This window comes from Aquarana catesbeiana, linkage group LG07, assembly GCF_042186555.1.
Source record: "Aquarana catesbeiana isolate 2022-GZ linkage group LG07, ASM4218655v1, whole genome shotgun sequence".
Classification (NCBI taxonomy): domain Eukaryota; kingdom Metazoa; phylum Chordata; class Amphibia; order Anura; family Ranidae; genus Aquarana; species Aquarana catesbeiana.
Genome location: NC_133330.1, coordinates 133,916,854 through 133,942,683, shown reverse-complemented (window position 1 = coordinate 133,942,683; position 25,830 = coordinate 133,916,854). Strand labels below are relative to the sequence as shown.

Here is a 25,830-nt window from a genome sequence, read left to right as displayed (position 1 = left end):
TGGCAGGTCATTTCGGAGCACATAAGACATCAAATCTGGTCCTTCGCTCCTTCTGATGGCCAAACCTGGTGCAAGATTGCAGGGACTATATTAAATCCTGCACAACGTGTCTTTGGAACAAGACTGATAGAGCCAAAAATTGGGGTCCTTTGGAACCCCTTCCTGTCCCTGATAAATTATGGACCATGATTGCCATGGACTTTATTGTTGAACTACCCCCCATGAGAAGGCTTTACCACCATTTTTGTGATCGTGGATCGATTGTCCAAAATGGCCCACTTTGTGCCCCTGAAAGGCACCCCTTCTGCTGCAGAGACTGCCTCTTCTTTCATCAAGGAAGTTGTACGCCTTCACGGTATTCCTGCTAACATTACCTCTGACCGTGGGGTACAAGTCACTTCCAGATTTTGGAAATCCTTATGTGAAGCTTTGGGCATTAAACACTGTTTGTCATCTGCATAGCATCCACAGACTAACGGTCAAACAGAGAGGACAAACCAGACCCTGGAGCAGTATTTATGTTGCTTTTCTTCATTTGCACAAGACAACTGGGTCTCTCTGTTGCCATTAGCGGAGTTTGCATACAATAACTCTATACACTCTGCAATCAAAAAAACTCCCTTTTTTGCAAACTATGGATTTCACCCATCTTTTTTGCCTGATGTTCCCCAGGAATCTTCAGTTCCGGCAGTACAAGATCGTTTAGAGTTCTGGAGGTCCAACAACCAACTCCTACAAGAAACCATCACCAAGTCCCAGGAAAATAATAAGAGGTTCTTTGACAGGGGGAGAAGGGGTAACCTGGACCTTAAACCAGGAGATAGGGTATGGCTTTCCACCACGAACCTAAAGTTGGCTTGTCCCTCTAAAAAACTTGGACCAAGGTATATTGGCCCATTCTCAGTAAAGAAGAGGATTAATGCTGTTGCCTTCGAGCTCAACCTGCCGGCAAATTTGAAGATTCACCTGGTATTTCACGTATCTCTCTTAAAACGATCTGTGGCTGATCACTTCTTTGATTGAGAACCTGAGATTCCTCCACCCTTGCTTGTTGAAGGTAACGAAGAGTTTGAGGTTGAGGCTGTTATGGACTGCAGGAAGAGAAGGGGCCAGACCCAGTTTTTAATTAAATGGAAGGGCTATGGTCCTGAAGATAATTCCTGGGAACCCTCTTCTACTGTACATGCTCCTCAATTGATTCAGGCTTATCTTCAGCTTCACCCAAAAAAGGCCATGACATGAGATGGATTGGCCAAGTGTGGACCAGAAAACAGCAGAGATCCTGACCGGGGCTCAGACGGATGTGATTAAAGAGACTTGGAACACTAGTTCAACAATAGGTTTATGAAACAAACCTAATAAGGTCCCTGAGACAGAGGAATGGATAAGAAGTGCTAACTGTTATGGGAATATTTCTGATTGTGACTCTAAAAACAAAAGTTAATACTGCAATTGCAGGAACAGATTCACAGGACTCAAATGTGAATTAATTGTGTTTAAAATGTCCGTTCATGACAACATTTATTATGTTATGTTATTTTATACATAGATAAGAAAGGGGTTGTGTTATTAAAAACTAACAAATAGAAATATGTTATTAAAAGCTAGTGAATAGAACAATTGCAAAAGTAAAACCTTGAGAGAGAAGGGGGGTAGACAGAGCTTCTAGAAGAAGTTGTGTCTGTGTAATAAGTGAAAGTTACAGAACACATTTCAGCAGTGTGAACAAAATGGAGTCTCTTGTGCTTAAATGAACATTACAGTGAAAGTCCATGTCATTTCCCTCCTTTTGTTTATTTGACACCATTCTTCTCCACGTTGCGTTCAACACATTGCTGGTAACTCCTGCTACAATGGCGCAGAGAGACGGCATCCTGTTTAGCTCTCTCCTGGTTTTCTCAGAATAATAGGTTCATCAGGGCTGGTGGACCATCTGTTGGTACAGTGGGTAGTCACACAGAGGCATAGTCTGATGAGGAAATAAATAACAAATGTTAGAAATGGGAACATTACAATGTAAGTGCCTAGTTTCTGTAACCATGTTGCTATGCCATATAAAAAGTCACCAAAACCCCCTAATCCCTTAAAGGGTTCCATCCATCTTTAGCAATATCTCTTGCCTTATTCTGTAGTTCTCTTATCTTAGCAAGATGCCCTTTAATAGGGATGAGCTTCGAGTTCGAGTCGAACTCATGTTCAACTCGAACATCGGCTGTTCGTCAGTTCTCCGAACAGCGAACTATTTGGGGTGTTCGCGGCAAATTCGAAAGTCTATGGGAGAAATCAAAAGTGCTAATTTTAAAGGCTTATATGCATGGTATTGTAATAAAAAGTGTTTGGGGACCTGGGTCCTGCCCCAAGGGACATGGATCAATGCAAAAAAAAGTTTTTAAAACGGACGTTTTTTCAGGAGCAGTGATTTTAATAATGCTTAAAGTAAAACAATAAAAGTGTAATATTCCTTTAAATTTCGTACCTGGGGAGTGTCTATAGTATGCCTGTAAAGGGGCACATGTTTCCCATGTTTTGAACAGTCTGACAGCAAAATGACATTTCAAAGGAAAAAAAGTCATATAAAACTACTTGCGGTTATACACTTTTTTTGTGAAATGGTAGGGGTACTTTTGTACCCCCTTACCATTTCACACAGGGGGAAGGGCCAGAATCTGGGGGTCCCCTTGTTAAGGGGGGCTTCCAGATTCCGATAAGCCCCCCACCCACAGACCCCCACAACCACCGGCCAAGGGTTGTGGGGATGAGGCCCTTGTCCCCATCAACATGGGGACAAGGTGTTTTGGGGGGCTACCCCAAAGCACCCTCCCAATGTTGAGGGCAACCTGGTACGGTTCAGGAGGAGGGGGTGCTCTCTCATCCCCCCTCTTTTTCTGTGGCCTCCCAGGTTGTGATCTCGGATAAGGGTCTGGTATGGATTTTTGGGGGGACCCCAAGCCATTTTTTTTATTTTGGCGCGGTGTTTCCCTTAAAATCCATACCAGACTTGAAGGGTCTAGTATAGATTTTGAGGGGGACCCCACACCTTTTTTTTTTTTTAATTTTGGCCGGGGTTCCCCTTAATATCTAAACCAGACCTGAAGGGCCTGTTATGGAATTTAGGGGGACCCCCATTCCATTTTTTTTAAATATTGGTTCGGGGTTTCCCTGTGGGGAATTCCCATGCCGTTTTTATCAATGAACTTTTATGTGTATTGTCGGACTGGCAATTCATTATTAGCTGCGAGTAGTTTTAAATTACTTTTTTTCCTTTGAAATGTCATTTTGCTGTGAGACTGTTCTAAACACACGAACATGCGCCCCTTTACAGGCATACTATAGACACCCCCCAGGTATGAAATTTAAAGGAATATTACACTTTTATTGTTTCACTTTAAGCATTATTAAAATCACTGCTCCCGAAAAAACAGCCATTTTTAAAACTTTTTTGCATTGATACATGTCCCCTGGGGCAGGACCCAGGTCCCCAAACACTTTTTATGACAATAACTTGCATATTAACCTTTAAAATTAGCATATTTAGGACCAAAGAGAGTGGGGATTTTTAGGGTGCACATCAAATGAATAGCTATCAAATATTTTTGTATAAAAAGATTTTAACTTTATTGAAGAAATATAATAAAAATATATTTTTTTCACACATAAAAATGTAAAAAGGAGATTTATATACAGAAGTGCCACATGTATTTAGTTGCAGATGCAGTAACACAGCAAAGGCGATGTACTTCCCAACACGTTTTGCCCATCTGTCGGGCTTCCTCAGGGGATGCTGGTCACATGCAGAGTACACTGCCTTCTGTATCTCCTAGAGGATGGGGGGGAGAAAAGGGGAGAACGGGGTAGGTCTGCCAGGATAAATGCTGCCGCCGTACTGAGGGAGCCCCACGCTGCAAAATGCTGCAGAAACCAAGGGACCCATGCACATCAAACTCTCCACTCAGGTATTCCTTTAAAGTGATTTGTATCCTGGGAGGTGTGTGGTCCCTGGCATTAAGCCAGCTGCTGTATCTGCCTCTCTGGCCTTTTTGTACCATCTACACTCACCTCCAGCGTGGGGCTCCCTCGGTACGACGGCAGCATTTATCTTGGCAGACCTACCCCGTTCTCCCCTTTTCTCCCCCCATCCTCTAGGAGATACAGAAGGCAGTGTATTCTGCATGTGACCAGCATCCCCTGAGGAAGCCCGACATGTTGGGAAGTACATCGCCTTTGCTGTGTTACTGCATCTGCAACTAAATACATGTGGCACTTCTGTATATAAATCTAAAATAAAATCTTCAATAAAGTAAAAATCTTTTTATACAAAAATATTTGATATCTATTCATTTGATTTGCACCCTAAAAATCCCGACTCTCCTTGGTCCTAAATATTCTTTTTTGGGATGTGGTGCTAGAAATTAAACCTGGGCTCATGCTCATATAATTTTCTTTAAAATTAGCACTTTTGATTATTCATGTTCGTGTCCCATAGACTTTAACCATTTGCCTACCAGGCCAATTCTGACATTTCTCTCCTACAAGTAAAAATCATATTTTTTTGGCTAGAAAACTACATAGAACCCCCAAACATTATATATGTTTTTTTAGCAGAGACCCTAGAGAATACAATGGCGGTCATTGCAACTTTTTATCTAGCACGGTATTTTTCGAATGCGTTTTTTTAGGAAAAAAAACAGTTTTGAGCTTTAAAAAAAAAACAAGAAAGTTAGCCCAATGTTTTTGCATAATGTGAAAGATGAAGTTACGCCGAGTAAATAGATACCGAACATGTTACGCCCTATAAAATTGCACACGCTCGTGGAATGGTGCCAAACTTCGCTATTTAAAAATCCACTTAGGCAATGCTTTAAACATTTTTACTGGTTACATGTTTTGAGTTACAGAGGAGGTCCAGGACCAAAATTATTGCTCTCGCTCTAACGTTCACGGCGACATCTCATATGTGTGGTTTGAACACCGTTTTCATATGTGGGCTGGACTTACGTATGCATTCGCTTCTGCATGCGAGCTCACGGGGACAGGGGCGCTTTAATTTTTTTTTTTATTGTTAATTTTACTTTTTTTATTTTAGCTTGACACTACTTTTTGCAAAAAAACATTTTTTGATCACTTTTGTTTCTATTACAAGGAATATAAGGGGTCAATAAGACCCCACATCTCACCTCTAGGCTTAGAAGCCTGAAATAAAAAAAAAAAACAAAAACGATCTCCGCTTCCCAGCCGAAGCGGCGCCGTTTTTTTTAATACAGAGGCCGGGCGTGACATCATAACATCACGCCCGGCCTCCAAACGATCATAGAGACCATCTGGTCCTCCGGAAATCTCTATGTTAAACATCCCGGGCTGGCGGATCCTGTGATCCTGTCACCGATCGTAGCGGTGAGTCGGTACAAGCACCGGAGGGCGGTGGGAGGGGGGGATGCCCCTTCTCACCTCCCGTAAGAATGATCAAGCGGTGGAACAGCCGCTATGATCATTCTAATGGTGTGCAGATTCGCTGGCTCTAAAAGACGATATCTGGATGATGTCTGTAGCTACAGGCATCACTCAGGCATCACTCAGATATCCCCGCTCAAAGCCGAGGACGTAATTTGGCGTACGGCGGGCGGGAAGCGGTTTTAATGGTGTTCACTCAAATTTTTTGTCTGTTCGCATGTTCTGCTGCGAACCGAACAGGGGGAATGTTCGGCCCATCCCTAGTTCTCATTGAGAATCATGGGGTACAACTTGTCAAGCAACTCGGAGGTCCAAAGTCGCCCAACTGTGAAACAAGTCATATATATTTTAATAGAAAGGAGCTCTCATTTATACTTGCATTTACATCAGCAGAACAAATGCAGGAAGTGATGTGTGCACATGGGCCAGAAGCAAATGTGTGGGGATGCAAAACAAATCAATGAACCCCACCCACACCAAATCTTACTACCACATCCACCCCCGCATTGATTAAGCACAAGTACATATAATATTTTCCTGGTGCCTCCCATGTCAGCATACCCATGGTTGGTTGCTCCGCCCCCTACCAACCCACAGGACCATTTTAACTCTATAAAAAAAAGAGTTCCTCCCCTTAGTCAGTATTCTTTACTTTGTCCTCATGCCTGCAGGATCATTATCAGCCTTACCTCACCGCTTTATGGTGTAACCGTTGCAGGTTCATGCTCTCCTGCAGTATGGAGTCCCATCGCTTGGGCTGCTAAAGGCGCCAGATAAGTATGGGAGGCCTTTTTTTCTGTGGATCTTTTTTTGGGCCATATTGGAAGATTAACAGGAGCTTAACCTCTCCTCTATGCTCTTCCCTGATGGTATGTCTCTTATTCGTATGTGAGCAGGCTGTTACTTGCATTGCAGCGCCCCTCCATGGATTATGTCCCCCCCTCCTCCTGTAGCAGTGTGCGGCGCTTCGCGCGCACCGATCGGCTCTGTTTACTCAGCGGGGGGGCGGAGTCACGGCGTGACGTAATGTGACAGTACGGCGCACGCCCAGTAGCAAACTGAAGCTGTCAGCGGCCATCTTGGTACTCCCAAAGCGCTCTCAGCATAAATGGAGAGCCTGGGATTCATTACAGGGCCAGCTATCAAGGTGAAGACACCTCCCTTAAGTGTCTTCCCTATTTTTTGCAATGGAGCCTGGCCAAGGTATTTAGGGGCTTGCAAATGGGTACTTTTGTTTAATGTTATGTATATGTATTGTGTAGATATGTATATATGTATGTGTGTGTATATGTATATGTGTGTGTATGTATGTATATATGTGTGTGTATGTATGTATATGGTTAAAAAGGAAAGCAGAAAGAAATCTATCCTTTTTTTTTTTTCCCCTTGCCCAGCTGCCCCTAGTAATGTGATACCGCAACAAAGAGATCCTCATCATACCACTAGGTAAGGGCTGCAACAATCAGGTACGTTTTAAAGGAAAATAAAAAAGAGCACTACGGGCAAATTAGAACATATTTTTTGTTTCTACAGCCCGCACCGGGGATCATCCCGCAGATTATCTCACCATAGCTCCTCAGATAGGAGATCCAAAGGTCATAGGAGCTCAGGACACTCTCACTCATCCTCAGCTCATGCCTCCCGCAGTGGCCAGAGGTCACCCTGACATACCCAATCCCACAGACCGGTGTATCCAAAAGAGAAGACCTGTTGGGTATGTGAAAGACAAGCGCTGCCGGAAAAATTGGTATGCGAGAAGTGTCTACTAGAGGCTACAGGGGATAAAGAGAAAGATAAGCAGCAGTCTCTGGAATCAATTAAGAGCTTGATCAAGGATTTAATCAGGGAGTTGGCCCTCTCCCAAGACCAAATTAACCCACCCTCGCCTGAAGCAGCAGTAAGCGCATCCACTCCTCATTCGGACGCAGAGGTGGATTCTGAAGACAAGGCGGAAGGGGTGGATAGCAATATTTCAGCTTTTGACTTCGCTCTAGTTGAGCCTTTCATAACCGCAGTCAAGGATGCAATCCAGTGGGAGGAAAATCCGGAGCCACCTTCTAAAACAAAGAAATATTTCCCACATCTGAAAAAGAAGGTATCAACTTTTACCTTGATGGAAGAAATCAAGGAGGTGGTAACAGATGAATGGCAGAAGGTAGACAGAAGACCTATGGCGTATAATCATTTTCTTAAGTTATATCCACTGGCAGAAGCAGATGTGCAACTTTTTGATGCTGTACCAACTGTGGACGCCTCAGTTATGAGGTTGGCTAGAAACTCGACCTTGCCACTAGAAGACGCAGTCTCCTTTAAAGATGTCCTTGACCGAAGGATTGACTCAGACCTGAAAAAAACATATCAGGCGGCTGGGGGAGCATGCAAGCCAGCGGTAGCTCTGACTTCGATCTCAAGGGCCACCAGAGTATGGTCAGACAACGTGGAAACGGCCCTCAGACAAGGGGTAGGTTCAGAAGAAATCATTAAGGCACTGGATGAATTAAAGCTGGCCTCAGATTTCATAGCAGAAGCGGCTATTGACGTCCTAAAATGCTCTTCCAGGGCCATGCTGTATTCCATAACGGCCAGAAAAGCGTTGTGGCTAAAACCATGGTCGGCCGACCCAACGTCTAAGCAATCATGGTGACGTATTCCATACGATGGGAAAGCTCTGTTTGGCGAAAAAATGGATACGGCAATTACCAGAGTCACAGGGGGGAAAAGTGGGCTAATTCCCCAGGACAGAAGCAGGAGGAAGAGATTTGCAAACCGCCCAGCGGGTCAGTTAAGAGGGAAGGACTACAGATCCTACCGTCTGGGAAGGGAGTATAGAAGGGGCTGGAAAGGTTCACAAGCTACCTTTCTGAGGTCGGCTAAACCAAAAGCCTCTACATCCACAGTTGATGGCCAGAAGTCCTTTTGACGCCCTCTCCACCCAAACGGGTCCGGTAGGAGCCCGTCTAAAGGCGTTTGCCCGGGTTTGGGTGGAAGGTTGCATAGACCAGTGGGCAGTGTCCACGGTCTGTCAAGGTCATTTCTGGGGATTCAAAAGGCAGCCTCCCCTCTATTCCTTTTAGGCCACCAAGATTCCAACCTCCAGAGAGAAGAAGGAGGCCCTTCTTCAATATGTCAAAATGCTTGTTCTCCAGCAGGCAGTAGTACCAGTTCCAGACTTGGAGAAGCACTTAGGCTTTTATTCCCCAGTCTTCTTGGTCCCCAAAAAATCGGGGGGTTGGAGGCCGGTGCTAGACCTGAAGAGGCTGAACAGGTATATCCGGGTGGCACATTTCAAGATGGAGTCCTTAAACACGGTCATTCTATCTGTTCAGCCAGGAGATTGGATGGTGTCCATAGACCTTCAGGATGCGTATCTGCACATACCTATCCGCCCTCAGTTTCAACCTTTTCTTCGGTTCAGAATAGGCGACTTACATCTTCAATTCCAATGCCTTCCCTTCGGGATTTCAACAGCACCCAGATCTTTCACCATAATGCTAGTAGCGATCTTGGCTCCTCTTCGAGAGAAGGGGATTCGAGTACTACACTATTTGGACGATATTCTAGTTCTTTCTCAGCACAGGCAGACCTTGGTGATACATGTACAGTTGGTCCTAGACACACTGATAAAGTTTGGTTGGCTAATCAACTACGCCAAAAGTCAGCTTACGCCCACACAGGAGATAATTTACCTAAGGGCATTCTTCAACACTCCAGGAAGAGCAGTTTCACTCCTGGCAGAAAAAATCCCTTCATTGATAGGGAAAGTGAAAAGGGCACTAGCGAGCCATTCTATGGCAGCATCAGACTGTCTGAGCCTGCTAGGTTCCCTCTCTTCATGCATACCTATGGTGAAATGGGCCAGATGGCATCTACGGACTTTCCAGGTGGGCTTCTTATCACAGTGGAAGAAAGATCGCCTAGAGCAGAGGATATTGATTACACCTACAATGAAATCCAGCCTTTGGTGGTGGACAAGACCATCCAACCTTCTGCTTCACTGTCCCCTTGGCCCCATCCCATGGACTGTTCTGACAACAGACACAAGTCAGTTAGGATGGGGGGCACATTACCAAGACCAGTTGGTACAGGGCAGATGGCAATTCAATGCGACAGAGGTAGTATCAAACACCTTGGAGCTAAGGGCGGCTTGGTTAGCAATCCTGTCTCTGGCCACCTTCCTCAGGGGAAAATCCATCCTTCTCCAGATGGACAACAAAGCGGCAGTAGCTTATGTTCAGAATCAAGGAGGAACGCACAGCAGGTCCCTTCTGAACGAAGTGACACCCACTCTGACATGGGCCAAAAGGAATTTAGTCAACCTACGAGCCTCATATATCCCAGGGCCAGAGAACCAGTTAGCCGATCAGCTTTCAAGATCTTTCAGCCACAACAACGAGTGGTCTCTGAATCCGAGGGTCTTCGCCTGGATATGCCAACAATGGGGCACTCCCCAAATAGACCTATTTGCCTCCCCGCTCAATGCGAAGACACCGCTTTTCTTTTCAAGGTTCCCATCTCCGAAATCAGCAGGGGTGGATGCCCTAACCCAGCCATGGAACTTTCAGATGGCATACGCATACCCACCAACACCACTGATACTGAGGTTTCTCCAACGTCTAACCACAGAAGCGATCACAGTTTTATCAGTGATTCAATACTGGCCCAAGAGACCGTGGTTCACGTTGCTAATCAAGATGACCTTGTGCAAACCGCTTCACCTTCCACGCATAGACAACCTTCTGTCTCAAGGCAAGTTCTGTCACCCACACCCGGAGATCCTAGACTTGAGGGTTTGGAAGTTGAGCGGAAAAGGTTGGGCGAGTTAGGATGTTCGCATAATGTCATTCAAACACTACTACAGGCCAGAAAAGCATCTACGAATTCCACATACTATAGAGTTTGGAGAAAGTTTACGGAATTGGCAGAAACGAACAATTTCGATCCTCTAAACCCCGGAATCCAGAACATACTCCTCTTTTTACAGAGTGGATTGGACATAGGTTTGGGCCTGAATATGCTTAAGGTCCAGGTTTCAGCCCTTTTGGCTCTAACAGACACCCGGTGGGCGCTAGATCCTCTGGTGGAATGTTTCTTGAAAGCAGTTCTAAGGTTGAGACCACCTAGAAAGGCGCTATACCCCAAATGGGATTTGACTATCGTGCTTAATATCCTTTCAAAACCTCAGTTTGCTCCCACAGAAGAAAGCACCTTGGAAGATATTTCTCTGAAGGCAGTCTTTCTAGTCGCCATCACTTCGGGTCACAGGGTATCAGAGATCCAAGCATTAGGGTCACAAGAACCCTACATTACCTTCTTCCTGGACAGGGTGGTGTTGCAACCTATTCATCAGTTCATCCCTAAAGTACCTTCAGTCTTCCATCTGAACCAAGAGTGGGTTCTTCCAGCATTCGGGGAGGATCCAGCTTCCTCAAAACTGCATGAGTTGGATATAGCCAGATCCCTAAGTCACTACCTAAATTTGACGCAGCAGTTCAGGAAAGATCAACGGCTATTTGTCATCCCCAAGGGTGCCAGGAAGGGAATGGCAGCATCTAAGACGACCTTGGCAAGCTGCATTGTAAGGTTAATCCAAAGAGCATATCGGGCTAGTGGTCTCCCAGTTCCAGATGCGGTCAATGCGCACTCAACGCGTGGAATAGCCTCCTCCTGGGCAGCTTTGGCGCGGGTCTCCCCTGAGACAATTTGTCGAGCGGCCAGCTGGTCGTCCTTCAGCACGTTCATGTCCCACTATAGTGTGGACCCAGCAGTCCTTACTTCCAGAGAGTTTGGGGAAAGGACTTTGCAGTCATCTGTACTGTAGCTTTTTTGTTTAATTAAATTGCTTTATTGCAGTACCCTCCCTGTAAGCGAGTTATTTACCATGGGTATGCTGACATGGGAGGCACCAGGAAAATGGAAAATTTAATACTTACCTTTCCGTAATTTTCCTTTCCTGGTGCCTGCCCATGGCAGCATACACCCTCCCCTCAATGATCCTTAGCGTTATGAGATCTAGTTACAAGAATACTGACTAAGGGGAGGAACTCTTTTTTTATAGAGTTAAAATGGTCCTGTGGGTTGGTAGGGGGCGGAGCAACCAACCATGGGTATGCTGCCATGGGCAGGCACCAGGAAAGGAAAATTACGGAAAGGTAAGTATTCAATTTTCCGTTATTTCTGGGTCAGAAGGCAAAACCACACTCTTTTGATCGCTGCTGCAAATATTTGATCGCAACCACTATTAGAATTTTATTATTTTTGTTTATTTGCAGATATGCAAATTTGTATTTCTACTTATATTTAAAGGCGTTCAATAAGAAATGGTGTCCCTGGGTTAGCAGCGGGAGGAAATCGTTCAGCTGAAATCACACACTTTCATTCCCGCATGTCAGTCCTGACTGCAGGGGGAATTTCAGAGACATCTGTGCAGGTTTCTGCACTGATATCAATACAAATTGCACCAATTAAAACAGTGCAATTGTCACCGCTTTGACATGTCAAATCGCACCAATGTGAACTAAAGCTGACACATACAACACTGCCTATCCACCAGCTGAATTCATTACCTGCAATTCTCCACAGCTGTTATATATAAAGATTCCACCTTTATCATTAACTTGCAGGTGTGCAGAAGCCTAGGTTTACATTGGAGCGATTTGTCATGCGATTTGAGAGATCAAATCGCATGACTATTGGCAGCAATGGCACTGTTCCAATTGATGCAACATTTTTTTTGTGGCACCTCACCAATTTGCTAAAGTAGTTCCTGCACTATTGCCAATTTCAGGTGCGACTTCAATAGACATTTGTGTATGAAGCCACATGGATGTCTATAAAGTAGCACCTGAAATCACACTGACCTTGCTACTTTGAAATCGTGCTACTTCAAGTGAAGTAGCGCAAATTCAAAGTAGCATCAATGTGAACCAGGGCAAAGAGATTAGTTTTTTGGTGCACAAATACATATTGAAATAAAATATAAGAGACATTGCACTTTCCCAAAACCACCACCCACAAAAACTAAAGAGAAAAAAGTAGAAAAAAAAACAAAACACACCACACCAAAGCTCAATAATGTACTTTTATTTTACCAGCAGAAAAAACAAAAAAAATTTTTTTTAAATGGCATTCATTTACTAGCTTCAAAAAAATTTGGACAGGATATATGGTGCTACATTTAGCAATGGGATTTTAAGGGCCCTGCTCATAAGAGCTTACAATCAAAAATTTGACAAAACCTTAGAGTGGACACAGCTTTACTTTCAGTGTATAATGGGCAACACATCACATTTTTATCTGCAAGATTATAGAAACATACTTAACAGTCATTCTTACAAAGCATTCCAACATAATATTAAAAGACTTATTCAAAACACCCACCACCAGCCCACAATCCACACATACATACATTGGTGACCATGTTCTGCTGGAAGCTGCATTTCGGTGTACACGATTAAACTAGATCAAAAAGAGTAGGTCAGCAGATGCTTCCAAACGATGTTTGCATGATCAGACAGGAACAATAAACACACAACATTGACAGCATGGCCACATAAACCCACTTTTTATTGAAAAAATGCACAAGAATTTCATCAAATCTCCCAATATCATTCCTTCTCCCCCACAAATCACGGCAAAAAACCTGACCTTCTCAGGCCAAACGAACCCCCTACTGCAGGCCTTTATATAAGAGAGGTTGTATTGTTAGCACACTGACACACCCAATAGAAGTACATGCCCACCAGTATCTTTCAATCTGTCTCTTCATGTAAAAGTGATTGCACCTGATGAGCAGGAACACATAATAGTATTCGCAACTGTGTTAGCCCTTGGCTATGTGCATCAAATCTCTAACTACAGAACAAAGATTAAAGTCCATTTGCATCCACATAAACAAAGCAACAGTTTTCTAGGCATATGTACCCGTGCAGTGTAAACCATAAAATTTGAAATGTCCAAGTCCCTGGGCATGATTAGTGCCACTGCTAATAAACATTAACATCAGTCCCTGGCTGCAATGAGCTTCCAATCTAAAGTCCAAAATTAACTTTCTTACATTAGAACCTATTTCGACAGGAGACAAATAAAATGCCAGCATGTCTTTGGATTGTGGTGAGAAACCCACACAGGGAGAACATATAAACTTCAACACAAGGATTAGCATGTTGGGGAATTGAACCAACACCCCAGGTGCTGCTAGACAGAACTGCTACTCACTTAGCCACCAGGTAGCCCCACACATGTTCTCTGCATCTCTGTGGTGTGAACCAGCCCTAAGTTCATAGCCATGCTCAGTGTCACAAGCAATATACAATACATTGGCCTAAGTATTGGGATGCCTGCCTTTAAACGCACATGGACTATAATGGCATCCCAGTATTAGTATTGGGTTCAAAACTCATTTGGCCCACCCTTTGCAGCTATAACAGCTTCAACTCCTCTTGTCCACAAGGTTTAGGAGTGTGTCTATGGGAATGTTTGACCATTTTTCCAAGTGCATTTGTGAAGTCAGGCACTGATGTTGGACCAGAAGGCCTGACCTACAGTTATGGTTGCCACCTCATCCCTTTAAACCCGAACACATATTGATTACACAGGTTCTGTGGCTGATTAAGGTGGTGATTAAACTCACTTGGTGCCTTATCTGCATTTAATTAGCCTCAGTGTTTGGGTTTAAAGGGATGAGGTGGCAACTCTACCTACAGTCTCCTCTCTAATTCATCCCCAGGGTGTTCTGTTGTGTTGAGGTTAGGACTCTGTCCAGGCCAGTCAAGTTCCTCCACCCCAAACTCCCTCATCCATGTCTTTATGGACCTTGCTTTGTGCACTGGTCCAAATGATTTGGTGGAGGGGGGATTATGATGTGGGGTTGTTTTTCAGGGGTTGGGTTTGGCCCCTTAGTTCCAGTGAAGGGAACTCTTAAGGCGTCAGCATACCAAGACATTTTGGACAATTTCATGCTCCCAACTTTTTGGGAACAGTTTGGGGAAAGCCCCTTCCTTTTCCAACATGACTGCACACCAGTGCACAAAGGAAGGTCCATAAAGACATGGATGAGCAAGTTTGGGGTGGAGAAACTTGACTGGCCTGCACAGAGTCCTGGCCTCAACACGATAGAACACCCTTTGGCTGAATTCGAGTAGAGACTGCGAGCCAGGCCTTCTCATCCAACATCAGTGCCTGGCCTCACAAATGCACTTCTGGAAGAATGATCAAACATTCCCATAGGCACACTAAACCTTGTGGACAGCCTTCCCAGAAGCTGTTCTAGCTGCAAAGGGTGAGCCAAATCAAATTTTAACCCTACAGACTAATGCTGGCCATAAAAAGTGTTTGGTGACCTGGGTCCTGCCCCAGGGGACATGTATGAATGCACAGAAAAGTTTACAAAACGGCCATTTTTTCAGGAACAGTGATTTTAATAATGAATAAAGTCAAACACTAAAAGTGTAAGATTCCTTTAAATTTCGTACCTAGGGGGGGTGTCTATAGTATGCCTGTAAAGGGGCGCATGTTTCCCCTGTTTAAAACAGTCCGACAGCAAAATTACATTTAAAATGCAAAAAATGTCATTAAAAATTACGAACGGTAGCGACAGAATTTAGAACCAGCTTCTTTTCGCGGGTACTCTCGGATTGCCTTTGTCTCGCACCCAAACAGAACGTAATCGTACATCACACGCTCGTTCGATTGATATACACTACCTATGCGTGAAAACTCCGCTACCCGAACGGCATGATGCATTCATTCGTACCGCGTGTTAACTTGACATAGACGGCGCATGCCTGAAACTCCGCCCCTGACGTTCTTTTTCTATAATATTCCCCGCCCCTTTTCTCTTCGGTGCGCAGTGAGGAGCAACATGGCGGAGACACATGTGTCAGGATCCAGGAGGAGATGTAAGGCCACCAACATGTCATTTGACAAATGGTGGAGATGGTGGCAATTTAAAAAAAAGAAGATTACGATGGGAAACATGGCCCATATGCCCATCCAAATTTTGTCAAGGACAAAATACTAAATCATGTGGTGAAGGCTTTGGAGCGGAAGTTTGGGGTACATAGAAAGAAGGACCAACTGAGGAAGCGCTGGTCTGACCTGAAAAACAGGGAGCCGGATCAGTACCTCAAAATAAGGAAGGAACGTCGAAAAAGTAAGTACTTGTGTGTCCCATTTATGATTCTTCACTTGCCTGCTGCTCCATGTGCTTTTCTTGACTGTTATACTGAATGTTCGTAGGTGGGAAATAATGTTCGTGGGTAGGAAATAACGTTCGTAAGGACCAACAGTGATCGTTTGCCAATAAATACGATTTTTTTGAAGCTGATATAGGCTTATGACTGTTTTGGTCATGATCATTTATGTGATTGAAGGAATTTTAAAGACATTGTTGTCTAGATGTCTTTGAAATTTTAATTAATTGCTAAATAGATTCAGTGGAATGTAAGGAGAGGACACTCAGCAGCTGGTTACACATCTGGACTCAGGAGCACTAGTGTGGGACACCATAAAAACTTGGCCCAAAAAGGTAAGTATTGCATTTGGGGTCAAAGGTATTTTTAATCATGTCTTCAACTTGGTTCTCTTCCTAAACAGACAATTGTACACCACTTAAAAGCAATGTTTCATATTCCTATTTCTGGCCATAAATATCTGTGTGCTAAGTATACCTTTTTTTAATTTTTCATAGGGAATCAAAGACGTAGTCAAAAGGACCCCCAACCTCGCCGGGACCCCCAACCTGAACCCAGCACCAGCATAACAGATATTGAGGAAAGAGAGGTGGGAGTGTGTACCTCACCAGGTGAGTGTCTGACACCCCAGCTTCAGGTAATCTATGTATGCCTGCATATTTCTAAATACATGTTTTTTCTCACATTTTTAGGTGATGTTCTGGTTGTGGAAGAGCCACCCGACCATTTCACGTCGGACAGCGCCCAAAGGCTGATTGGGCAGATCATGAAATGGAACGGCGAAATAGATGCCATGAGAAATCGTCTCAACACAATGCAGCAGGAAATGAAGGACATGATAGATGTTTTGGGTAGAATCTAAACACTTTTGACGTCCATAAACATTTATCATGTTCTTCATTTCCTGCTGCATGATTATGTCCACATTATTGGAAAAAAAGGGAAGGAAACGAGTGAGGGGATGATTGTGGGGTAGGGAAGGAAAGAAAGGGGACGGGGATGAAAGGCTCCTGCAAACAGGTATGGACCGTCCAAGGCCAAAGCGGGTATGTGGGGAAATGGCCAGTGATCAGTGAAGTGAAAAAAGAGGATCAGCCCAAATGGCTGAAGAGATTAAGGGGAAAAAAGTGAAGGAAAAAAGTGATGGGAGAAGAAAGAGGCCAGGAATGTGAAGATATAAAAGGGGGTGACACAGCAGGGTGAACAAACAAATGATGAGTGACAGGTGACAAACAAAAGCGTGATGAGTGTGAGTGCTAAAAAAAGAAAGAAAAAAAGTGTAGTGAGAGCAATAAAATTTACCTTAAATAAGGAGCAATGATATAGTAGGAATGCCAGCAACTCTGAAAAATTATGGGCATGATGGCATTGGTAAATAAATGAGTCAAAATAGCAGATAAAAAATAGCCATCATATAAGGTAGCAGGAAATCAGTAGAACACAATGTGAAATTACTCACCAATCAGTCTATATCAGTAGTGTGCGAGTGTTCAGCAGGAAGTGGAGGTTGAAATGAACCTCCTCTGCTGCCTAATTTATCTAAGTGCTGATTGGTAATCATTGCTTGCAAGTGCGGACATTAACCCACTCCTTCACTATCCCCCCCAGCCAAAGGAAGGGGTGGCGCCAATGTGCGCCTGCTGTGTGACCCCCCCGGCGTTCTGGAGAAAGAATCTTTCCGGGAACACCCGACGCCTCCGCCGCAACTGCGGGGCGCCGTGACATCGCAGCACGCACGCACATGGCGTACTGCGTACGTAATCACGGCGCCCAGAGGGGATCCAGGATGCCGCTGGCAGGGAAGAGGAGAGCGTCCACAATGGGTGCTGCCACCCGGTGGACGCATCAAGGAGGCGCAGGGCCCTTGCGCCAACCCTCTTACCCTGCCAGGAAGGTGAGTGTGACCGAAACCCGCCCCCCGGGGACGGGGACACCGCCCAACGCATCCCAAAACCACCTGAACATTTTCCCACCAGGGGGATGGACAGACGGAGGGAGGCTGTATGAGGAGAGAGGGGAGGGAGGGGGAAAGGAGAACCATCCTCATGTCCTGCTTCATAGACAATAACAGAGATCCACTTCCATACAAGTAGAAAAACATCTCTGTTGCTTCTAGAGCATGCACTATCTGCCAGTCACTGCTGCCGACAAGAATATATTATTGCATGGACGGTCCATACCTGTTTGCAGGAGCCTTTCATCCTCGTCCCCTTTCTTTCCTTCCCTGCCCCACACTTATCCCCTCACTCGTTTCCTTCCCTTTTCCCCCCTTTCCCTCCCCCTCTTCCCCCCCCCCCTTTTTTTTTTTTTTTCCCCCCTGCACATCTATGGACCTGCCCACTGACCCCTATGCACATTTATCTTACATATTGCCAATTCAATACCTGTTTATTTATTTAGGGAATAGGAAATCCCCAATACGTTCCTGCTCCCAACTCTGTACTATCGTTATCTAACCATAGGTGCAGTGCGGGCATTCCCTCTCCTCCCCCGGTCGTCTTCATAGGGGAGTTTCTGTGTGATCCCTTGTAAGGTGTGGTGGCTCGATGCTCGCTCTCCCCTGGGGGGGTCAGTTCACCGTTTGGTGGACGGAGAGGAGGAGGGGGGGAGGTGTTGACTTTTCCACACTACGGCCAACCATCAGAAGCAATCTAATTGGTAAATATACACAATACACAGTGATGTAACATGTATAAATATAAGTGCCATGTATTTATTGTATACTACCATATGTATATTTTTTACCATTCTTTGACTGCCAATGTCACATTGAGTTGTATGTTGTTGGTTTGTAAAAATCTTGTGATATATGCTTACATTTCCACAGTTGTTAATCATCTGTCCTCTGAAGATGACCCTCCAGGGTCGAAACGCGTCAGGACATCAATAGTAAAATTTGATCTTGTTGCTTTGGACATATTGTACTATGTATTGTTGCTGGCTTTTTAAGAATTTTTTGTATTATAGTTTATGTCCTGACTTTCAATGTCAGAAGTCATTGATCATATTTAATAATTTTTGTACCAATAAATTAATTTGACTATCCTATTATTCTTTTTCATCATTGGCTGTATTAAAGCCCCACCTAGGGGTTTTTTTCCGTTTTTTTCTAATGCATCGTATGGGGTGCGCAGCCCTGCTACTTGTTGTCCCTCGAGTGTCCCCCTTTTTTTCTTTTGTAATTTGGGTGGTTAAACACCCTTCCCCCGCTTTTTGTTGACACTCGAGTAACAGACATGAACTGTGGTCCAGAGTGAATATAAGAACCATACCATTAGACACAAACACTGCCCCGCAGTTGGCTCCTTCCCAGGTGGACACTGCCCTCACTGTCCAGTTATTAATAAAGAAAAAACTCCCGTCCTCCCCAATGGGAACACACTCACACCCATACACTTCGTAAACTGTCACACGCGCGGAGTGGTTTATCTTTTTGATCCTTTAATTCTAATGATATAAACTGGAGAGGAGTCTATGTCTGTCGTTCAATAACTAATAATCATTTCTATATCCCCATAGGAGTACTATTCCTTAACGAAAAGCTAGTTCACGTTCGTGTCTTATTTTTTGATTTTTGTGTCTATTACAACAAATTATGCTATGTTTTATCATCCATGCAATAATATATTCTTGTCGGCAGCAGTGACTGGCAGATAGTGCATGCTCTAGAAGCAACAGAGATGTTTTACTACTTGTATGGAAGTGGATCTCTGTTATTGTCTATGAAGCAGGACATGAGGATGGTTCTCCTTTCCCCCTCCCTCCCCTCTCTCCTCATACAGCCTCCCTCCGTCTGTCCATCCCCCTGGTGGGAAAATGTTCAGGTGGTTTTGGGATGCGTTGGGCGGTGTCCCCGTCCCCGGGGGGCGGGTTCCGGTCACACTCACCTTCCTGGCAGGGTAAGAGGGTTGGCGCAAGGGCCCTGCGCCTCCTTGATGCGTCCACCGGGTGGCAGCACCCATTGTGGACGCTCTCCTCTTCCCTGCCAGCGGCATCCTGGATCCCCTCTGGGCGCCGTGATTACGTACGCAGTACGCCATGTGCGTGCGTGCTGCGATGTCACGGTGCACTGCAGTTGCGGCGGAGGCGTCGGGTGTTCCCGGAAAGATTCTTTCTCCAGAACGCCGGGGGGGGTCACACAGCAGGCGCACATTGGTGCCACCCCTTCCTTTGGCTGGGGGGGATAGTGAAGGAGTGGGTTAATGTCCGCACTTGCAAGCAATGATTACCAATCAGCACTTAGATAAATTAGGCAGCAGAGGAGGTTCATTTCAACCTCCACTTCCTGCTGAACACTCGCACACTACTGATATAGACTGATTGGTGAGTAATTTCACATTGTGTTCTACTGATTCCCTGCTACCTTATATGATGGCTATTTTTTATCTGCTATTTTGACTCATTTATTTACCAATGCCATCATGCCCATAATTTTTCAGAGTTGCTGGCATTCCTACTATATCATTGCTCCTTATTTAAGGTAAATTTTATTGCTCTCACTACACTTTTTTTCTTTCTCTTTTTAGCACTCACACTCATCACGCTTTTGTTTGTCACCTGTCACTCATCATTTGTTTGTTCACCCTGCTGTGTCACCCCCTTTTATATCTTCACATTCCTGGCCTCTTTCTTCTCCCATCACTTTTTTCCTTCACTTTTTTCCCCTTAATCTCTTCAGCCATTTGGGCTGATCCTCTTTTTTCACTTCACTGATCACTGGCCATTTCCCCACATACCCGCTTTGGCCTTGGACGGTCCATACCTGTTTGCAGGAGCCTTTGATCCCCGTCCCCTTTCTTTCCTTCCCTGCCCCACACTTATCCCCTCACTCGTTTCCTTCCCTTTTCCTGCCTTTCCCTCCCCCTCTTCCCCCCCCCCTTTTTTTTTTTTTTTCCCCCCTGCACATCTATGGACCTGCCCACTGACCCCTATGCACATTTATCTTACATATTGCCAATTCAATACCTGTTTATTTATTTAGGGAATAGGAAATCCCCATTACGTTCCTGCTCCCAACTCAGTACTATCGTTATCTAACCATAGGTGCAGTGCGGGCATTCCCTCTCCTCCCCCGGTCTTCATAGGGGAGTTTCTGTGTGATCCCTTGTAAGGTGTGGTGGCTCGATGCTCGCTCTCCCCTGGGGGGGTCAGTTCACCGTTTGGTGGACGGAGAGGAGGAGGGGGGGAGGTGTTGACTTTTCCACACTACGGCCAACCATCAGAAGCAATCTAATTGGTAAATATACACAATATTCAGTGATGTAACATGTATAAATATAAGTGCCATGTATTTATTGTATACTACCATATGTATATTTTTTACCATTCTTTGACTGCCAATGTCACATTGAGTTGTATGTTGTTGGTTTGTAAAAATCTTGTGATATATGCTTACATTTCCACATTTGTTAATCATCTGTCCTCTGAAGATGACCCTCCAGGGTCGAAACGCGTCAGGACATCAATAGTAAAATTTGATCTTGTTGCTTTGGACATATTGTACTATATATTGTTGCTGGCTTTTTAAGAATTTTTTGTATTATAGTTTATGTTCTGACTTTCAATGTCAGAAGTCATTGATCATATTTAATAATTTTTGTACCAATAAATTAATTTGACTATCCTATTATTCTTTTTCATCATTGGCTGCATTAAAGCCCCACCTAGGGTTTTTTTTTCTAATGCATCGTATGGGGTGCGCAGCCCTGCTACTTGTTGTCCCTCGAGTGTCCCCCTTTTTTTTCTTATGTCCACATTATTGTTTGTTTATGTTTATAAAAAAAATAATTACAAAAAAATTATAAAAAAAATTTGACAAAATAATGAACAAAAAAATTATCAAAAAATAATCAAAAAAAACTTTAAAAAAATAATGAAAACCAAAATTTAAAAAAAATAATGAAAAAAAAATAGAAAAAAACTAATGAACAAAAAAATTATCAAAAAATAATGAAAAAAAAATTTACAAAAAAATGATACAAAAAATTATCAAAAAATAATGAAAAAAAATAAAAAATAAATAATGAAAAAAAAAACATTTTTACCCAAAATTTTTTCTAAAAAAATATTTATATTAACCAAAGAAAATTTAAATTTACATATTTAGTAAAAGTTGAACTTTGTAAGTTCCTGTTTGTTAGACAAGTTCTGTTTTCCAACATGTCTGTTTGTGAAACTAAAAAAACGCACATGAATGTGCACAGATAAAAACATTTTCTAAAAAAAACAGTGTGGTTTCTTATTTCAATGCTCAATACCAGTATATTTGTTAAGTTGCTGTGGTTACATTGACAGTGTACTCTAAAATGTGTGTAGCTGAGACACAGCACAATATAATAGTTAGCTCAAAGTGAGATTGTCACCTCATGTTGCACATCAAGTTGGTTTGCACTAGTGGCAAAAATGACAAAGATCAAGGCTATTTGCAAAGCTAGTAAACAGACAACAGTAGTTCAAAGAAAATATCATTTTATTAAGAAGTCAAATAATTAATCAGCAAGTAAAAAAGTAGTCCATATATTGTTCACGGACAAGACGGGCATTCTGGGAGCCCAAACCAGCACATGCACTTTCCAGAGCTGGCATCACAGCCTATTGAGCTGGTCGGGAAAAAGGCTCATCACTTTTCCCTAAGGCAATGTAGCCTCATCTGCCCCAAAGACAAAATTTAGTCCCTCAATATTGTCCTGAGCATTTTGAAAAATTAAGGTCCCTTTTTGTATACGATCCTAAAATTCGGTACGTATCATCACACCTCCGTCAGAGTGGCGTCCATTCATACCAACATCCAAAAAACGATAAATTGTAATTATATGCTTCCTCACCCCCTCTGGTGGCACATTCATAAACTTTAAGGGGGGGGGGGGGTAGTTGAATGGGTAGCTGGTTTTGACAAGTAAACCTCTACACTTCCATGAGAGCTAAATGCATGAAAAATTAAGTTTTATTTTTCCTGACCATCCATCTTTATAACATTGTCAGGCCAGTGGCCAGGTAAGAAGTGGGCAAATCCGCAAATAAGAAGGCACATTGTTCAAATCTATACACATTTTGACATACATCGGACAAAATAATAACAATGTTCGTTAATTAGGATTATTCGTTATGATAAAGTTATAAACCCAGGAAGTCAGCACAGCACAGGGATGGTGTGAGCCCCTCATAATGAACACAGCACAGGGATGGTGGGAGCCCCTCATAATGCTAAATTCATCATAACAAACGTATCATTTGGACCTTTTGAAGGTAATCTTGCAGGCCCTTGCACTACATGCTTTTGAGAATTTATGCAGCAATCTTAACTAAAAAAATAAGGTATACTATGTATGTGTTTAGCAAAATCAGCAGATAGAGTAGTTATATCGGTTGACAGTTTTTTTTGTGTTTTTTTTGGAGGGGGGGATAAGTGTTTGCACAACCAAAAAGGGACTCTTGCACTCTGCATGAATTTAAAGGACAGGAATAAGTTTGGGACACATTTTAGGGGGTGTTTGTGGTAAACCTAAAAATGAAGCATAAAAAAATACAGTGTTAAGTTACTAGGCTAGGTGTGTATGGGCCCAGGGTAGCATGCTGGGGAGGTTAGTGAAGGAAAATATGCATGTAGGCCACCAAAAAGGTTACAGCATGCATGAGGACAAAGAGGACATTCATTCACAGCATATTACAAAAATGGGAAGGATGGAATACTAAATTTAGAAAATACTTTATAAAAACATGAAGGTGGTATTAAATACAAAAAATTACACGAATATAGTCCTTCTGCAGGACTTGGATAATAGCACTACATGTCTCAGGAATAATCTCTCCCAGAGCCTTGGGAGAGATACAAGTGGTAAACTTGATATCCTGGGGACCCCTCCCTGTCGCCAAATAACGTAAGGTAGCTATGAGCTTTTGCTCTGCTGGAATAGCAGCCCTCATGCAGGTGTCCTGCTTCATGATATAGGGGGACAGCAAGGACAATAGTTGCTGAAAGCAGGAGTCCTTCATCCGGAGATAATTCCGAGAATCATTTTGATTATTCTCCTGCAGCTCACGCAGCAAGGGCATATGGCTAAATTGGTCACGATTAAGTAGCCAAGTTTTGGCCCAAATAATCCTCATCCTACTACTCTGACTATTCCTGGACCGGGCTAGAGTCACAGCAAGAACTCCAAGCCCATAAACAACACACTCTCTCCTAGGATTGCGTAACATGGCTGGTTGTCCTACAAACGGTCGTAAACGCAAAGTAACGCACGGAAACCACGAATCTGCACTGACCAAACGTCTAATAATTAGAAATTAGCAGAGGGAGCCCAAAGCGTGACGCCAAATAATTTAACGTCTTCTTTGGAAGTGTCATTCGTACGTTGTAACTTCACTACGTTCGTGTTTGTTGCCTAAACGTCAGACCGTCTGCATGCAATACAAGTTCAGAGAGACAAGGCCCTTTTTCAAAAAAAGCAACGGGAAAGTTTGTACAAGGTCCGATCGTGTGTATGGTGCTTAACACACACCGAACAGAACGTTGTCTTGCCACTGACCAAAGGATTACACCGGCCAATACACAGAAGATTTTGAAGAACTGAAGGTAAGCAGACCAGTACAATAGTTCTAGGGTATTAATTGTTAGGTGTAGTTTGGCAACTGAACAATGCTGCATTTTTTATTATTACAGGAGCAATGGTGGACAAATTTACGTCACCACATTTCCTGCCACAATTCATTGAAATGTACCGAGACCTTACATGTCTATGGAAAGTGCGCTCCAAAGACTACTCAGATCGTCAAAAACGTAAAGAAGCGTATACTAAATTAGTGGAACTATGCACTGTTGTGTATGCAAAAGCAGTTATATCCTATGTGACCAAAAAAATAGCCAATCTGCGTACGATCTTCAAAAAAGAATTAAATAAAATTAATGAATCAAAAAGATCTGGTGCAGGTGCAGATGAAGTATATGTGCCATGCCTGTGGTATTTTGAGAGTCTACGTTTTCTGACTGACCAGGAGGAAGCACAACCCTCTGTGTCAAGTTTAGACAGTATCAGTGAGAATATTTCAGGAGATGAAGAAGATGGAACATTTGAGGAAATGGCAGACAGTCAGGTAAAGTCATAATATTATGTTTTATTATACACTTTTATATGTACATATCTGAAACTAAAAATTGAAGAGAATACATCTAAAAATCAAAGCACATGTACCTTGGTAAATTTTTTTATTTAAACAAAAATATTACATGACATCTGTATTTAGTAATGAAATAATAGATAAATGCAGCCACTCAAATTTACATAGCATTTAGATATTGTTTTGCCAATCTACTGCTCCAGGACCCAGAAAATAGTGCATATAATCAATGCGATTCTGGCGAGCGACTTGACTGGAGAGACGTGGTGGGGCACGGCCTAGGTTTAATAACCCTTCTGTGTCATTACGCCACTCACAAGGCGTGACATCCCCAGACAAAGTATCTTCCCGGTCCAACAGGGATTGTGGCATGTAGGTGGAGCTAGTACGCCTTAAGAAATTGTGCAACACACAGCAACAATGGACTATTATGTCAGTTTTTGGGGGGGCTACATTTATTGCTGTATGGAAAATCCTAAAGCGGTTGGCCATAATACCGAATGCGTTTTCGACAACTCGTCTAGCACAAGATAACCTATAATTAAAAATTTTTTGCTCAGGTGTCAGGTTTTTCAGGGCAAAAGGTTTCAAAACATGCTCAGATAACGCAAACGCGTCATCTGCAACAAATGAGAAGTTTAGTCCTTCCACTGTGTCCTCTTGGGATGGGAGAAGTAGAAGTCCATTTTTTAACTGATGGAAAAAAGAGGTTTTCTCTATTATTCCCCCATCCGAATTTCTGCCATTTTTCCCAATGTCCACAAATATAAATTCATACTTGGCATTGACAATTGCCATTAGGACAATGCTAAAGTAGCCTTTATAATTGTAGTAGAATTAGCCAGATTTTGCTGGGGGTATTATCCGAACATGCTTGCCGTCTATGGCACCACCACAGTTTGGAAAATTCCAATAGTCTTGAAATTGTTTGGCAGTTGATTTCCATTCCTCCACAGATGCTGGCAGCTGTGCAAAGATAAAAATATATGTTAAAAAAATATTTAAGGCTTAATTGTCCAAAAATTATAACAATTGGCTTTATTATACAGGATCTATTTGGCAGTGAAACACAAAC

At 43.3% G+C, this 25,830-nt stretch overlaps 1 protein-coding gene across 1 annotated transcript in view; it reads right to left on the bottom strand.

The window, feature by feature from the left end:
* Positions 1-1,502: 1,502 nt before the first annotated feature.
* CHADL (chondroadherin like) overlaps positions 1,503-25,830 on the bottom strand; it is an 888,529-nt gene continuing 864,201 nt past the window's right edge. The window contains exon 5 of the mRNA XM_073592692.1: positions 1,503-1,969. Within this exon, the coding sequence (XP_073448793.1) occupies positions 1,879-1,969 (91 nt within the window). The 3' untranslated portion in view covers positions 1,503-1,878. The remainder of the gene's footprint in view (positions 1,970-25,830) is intronic.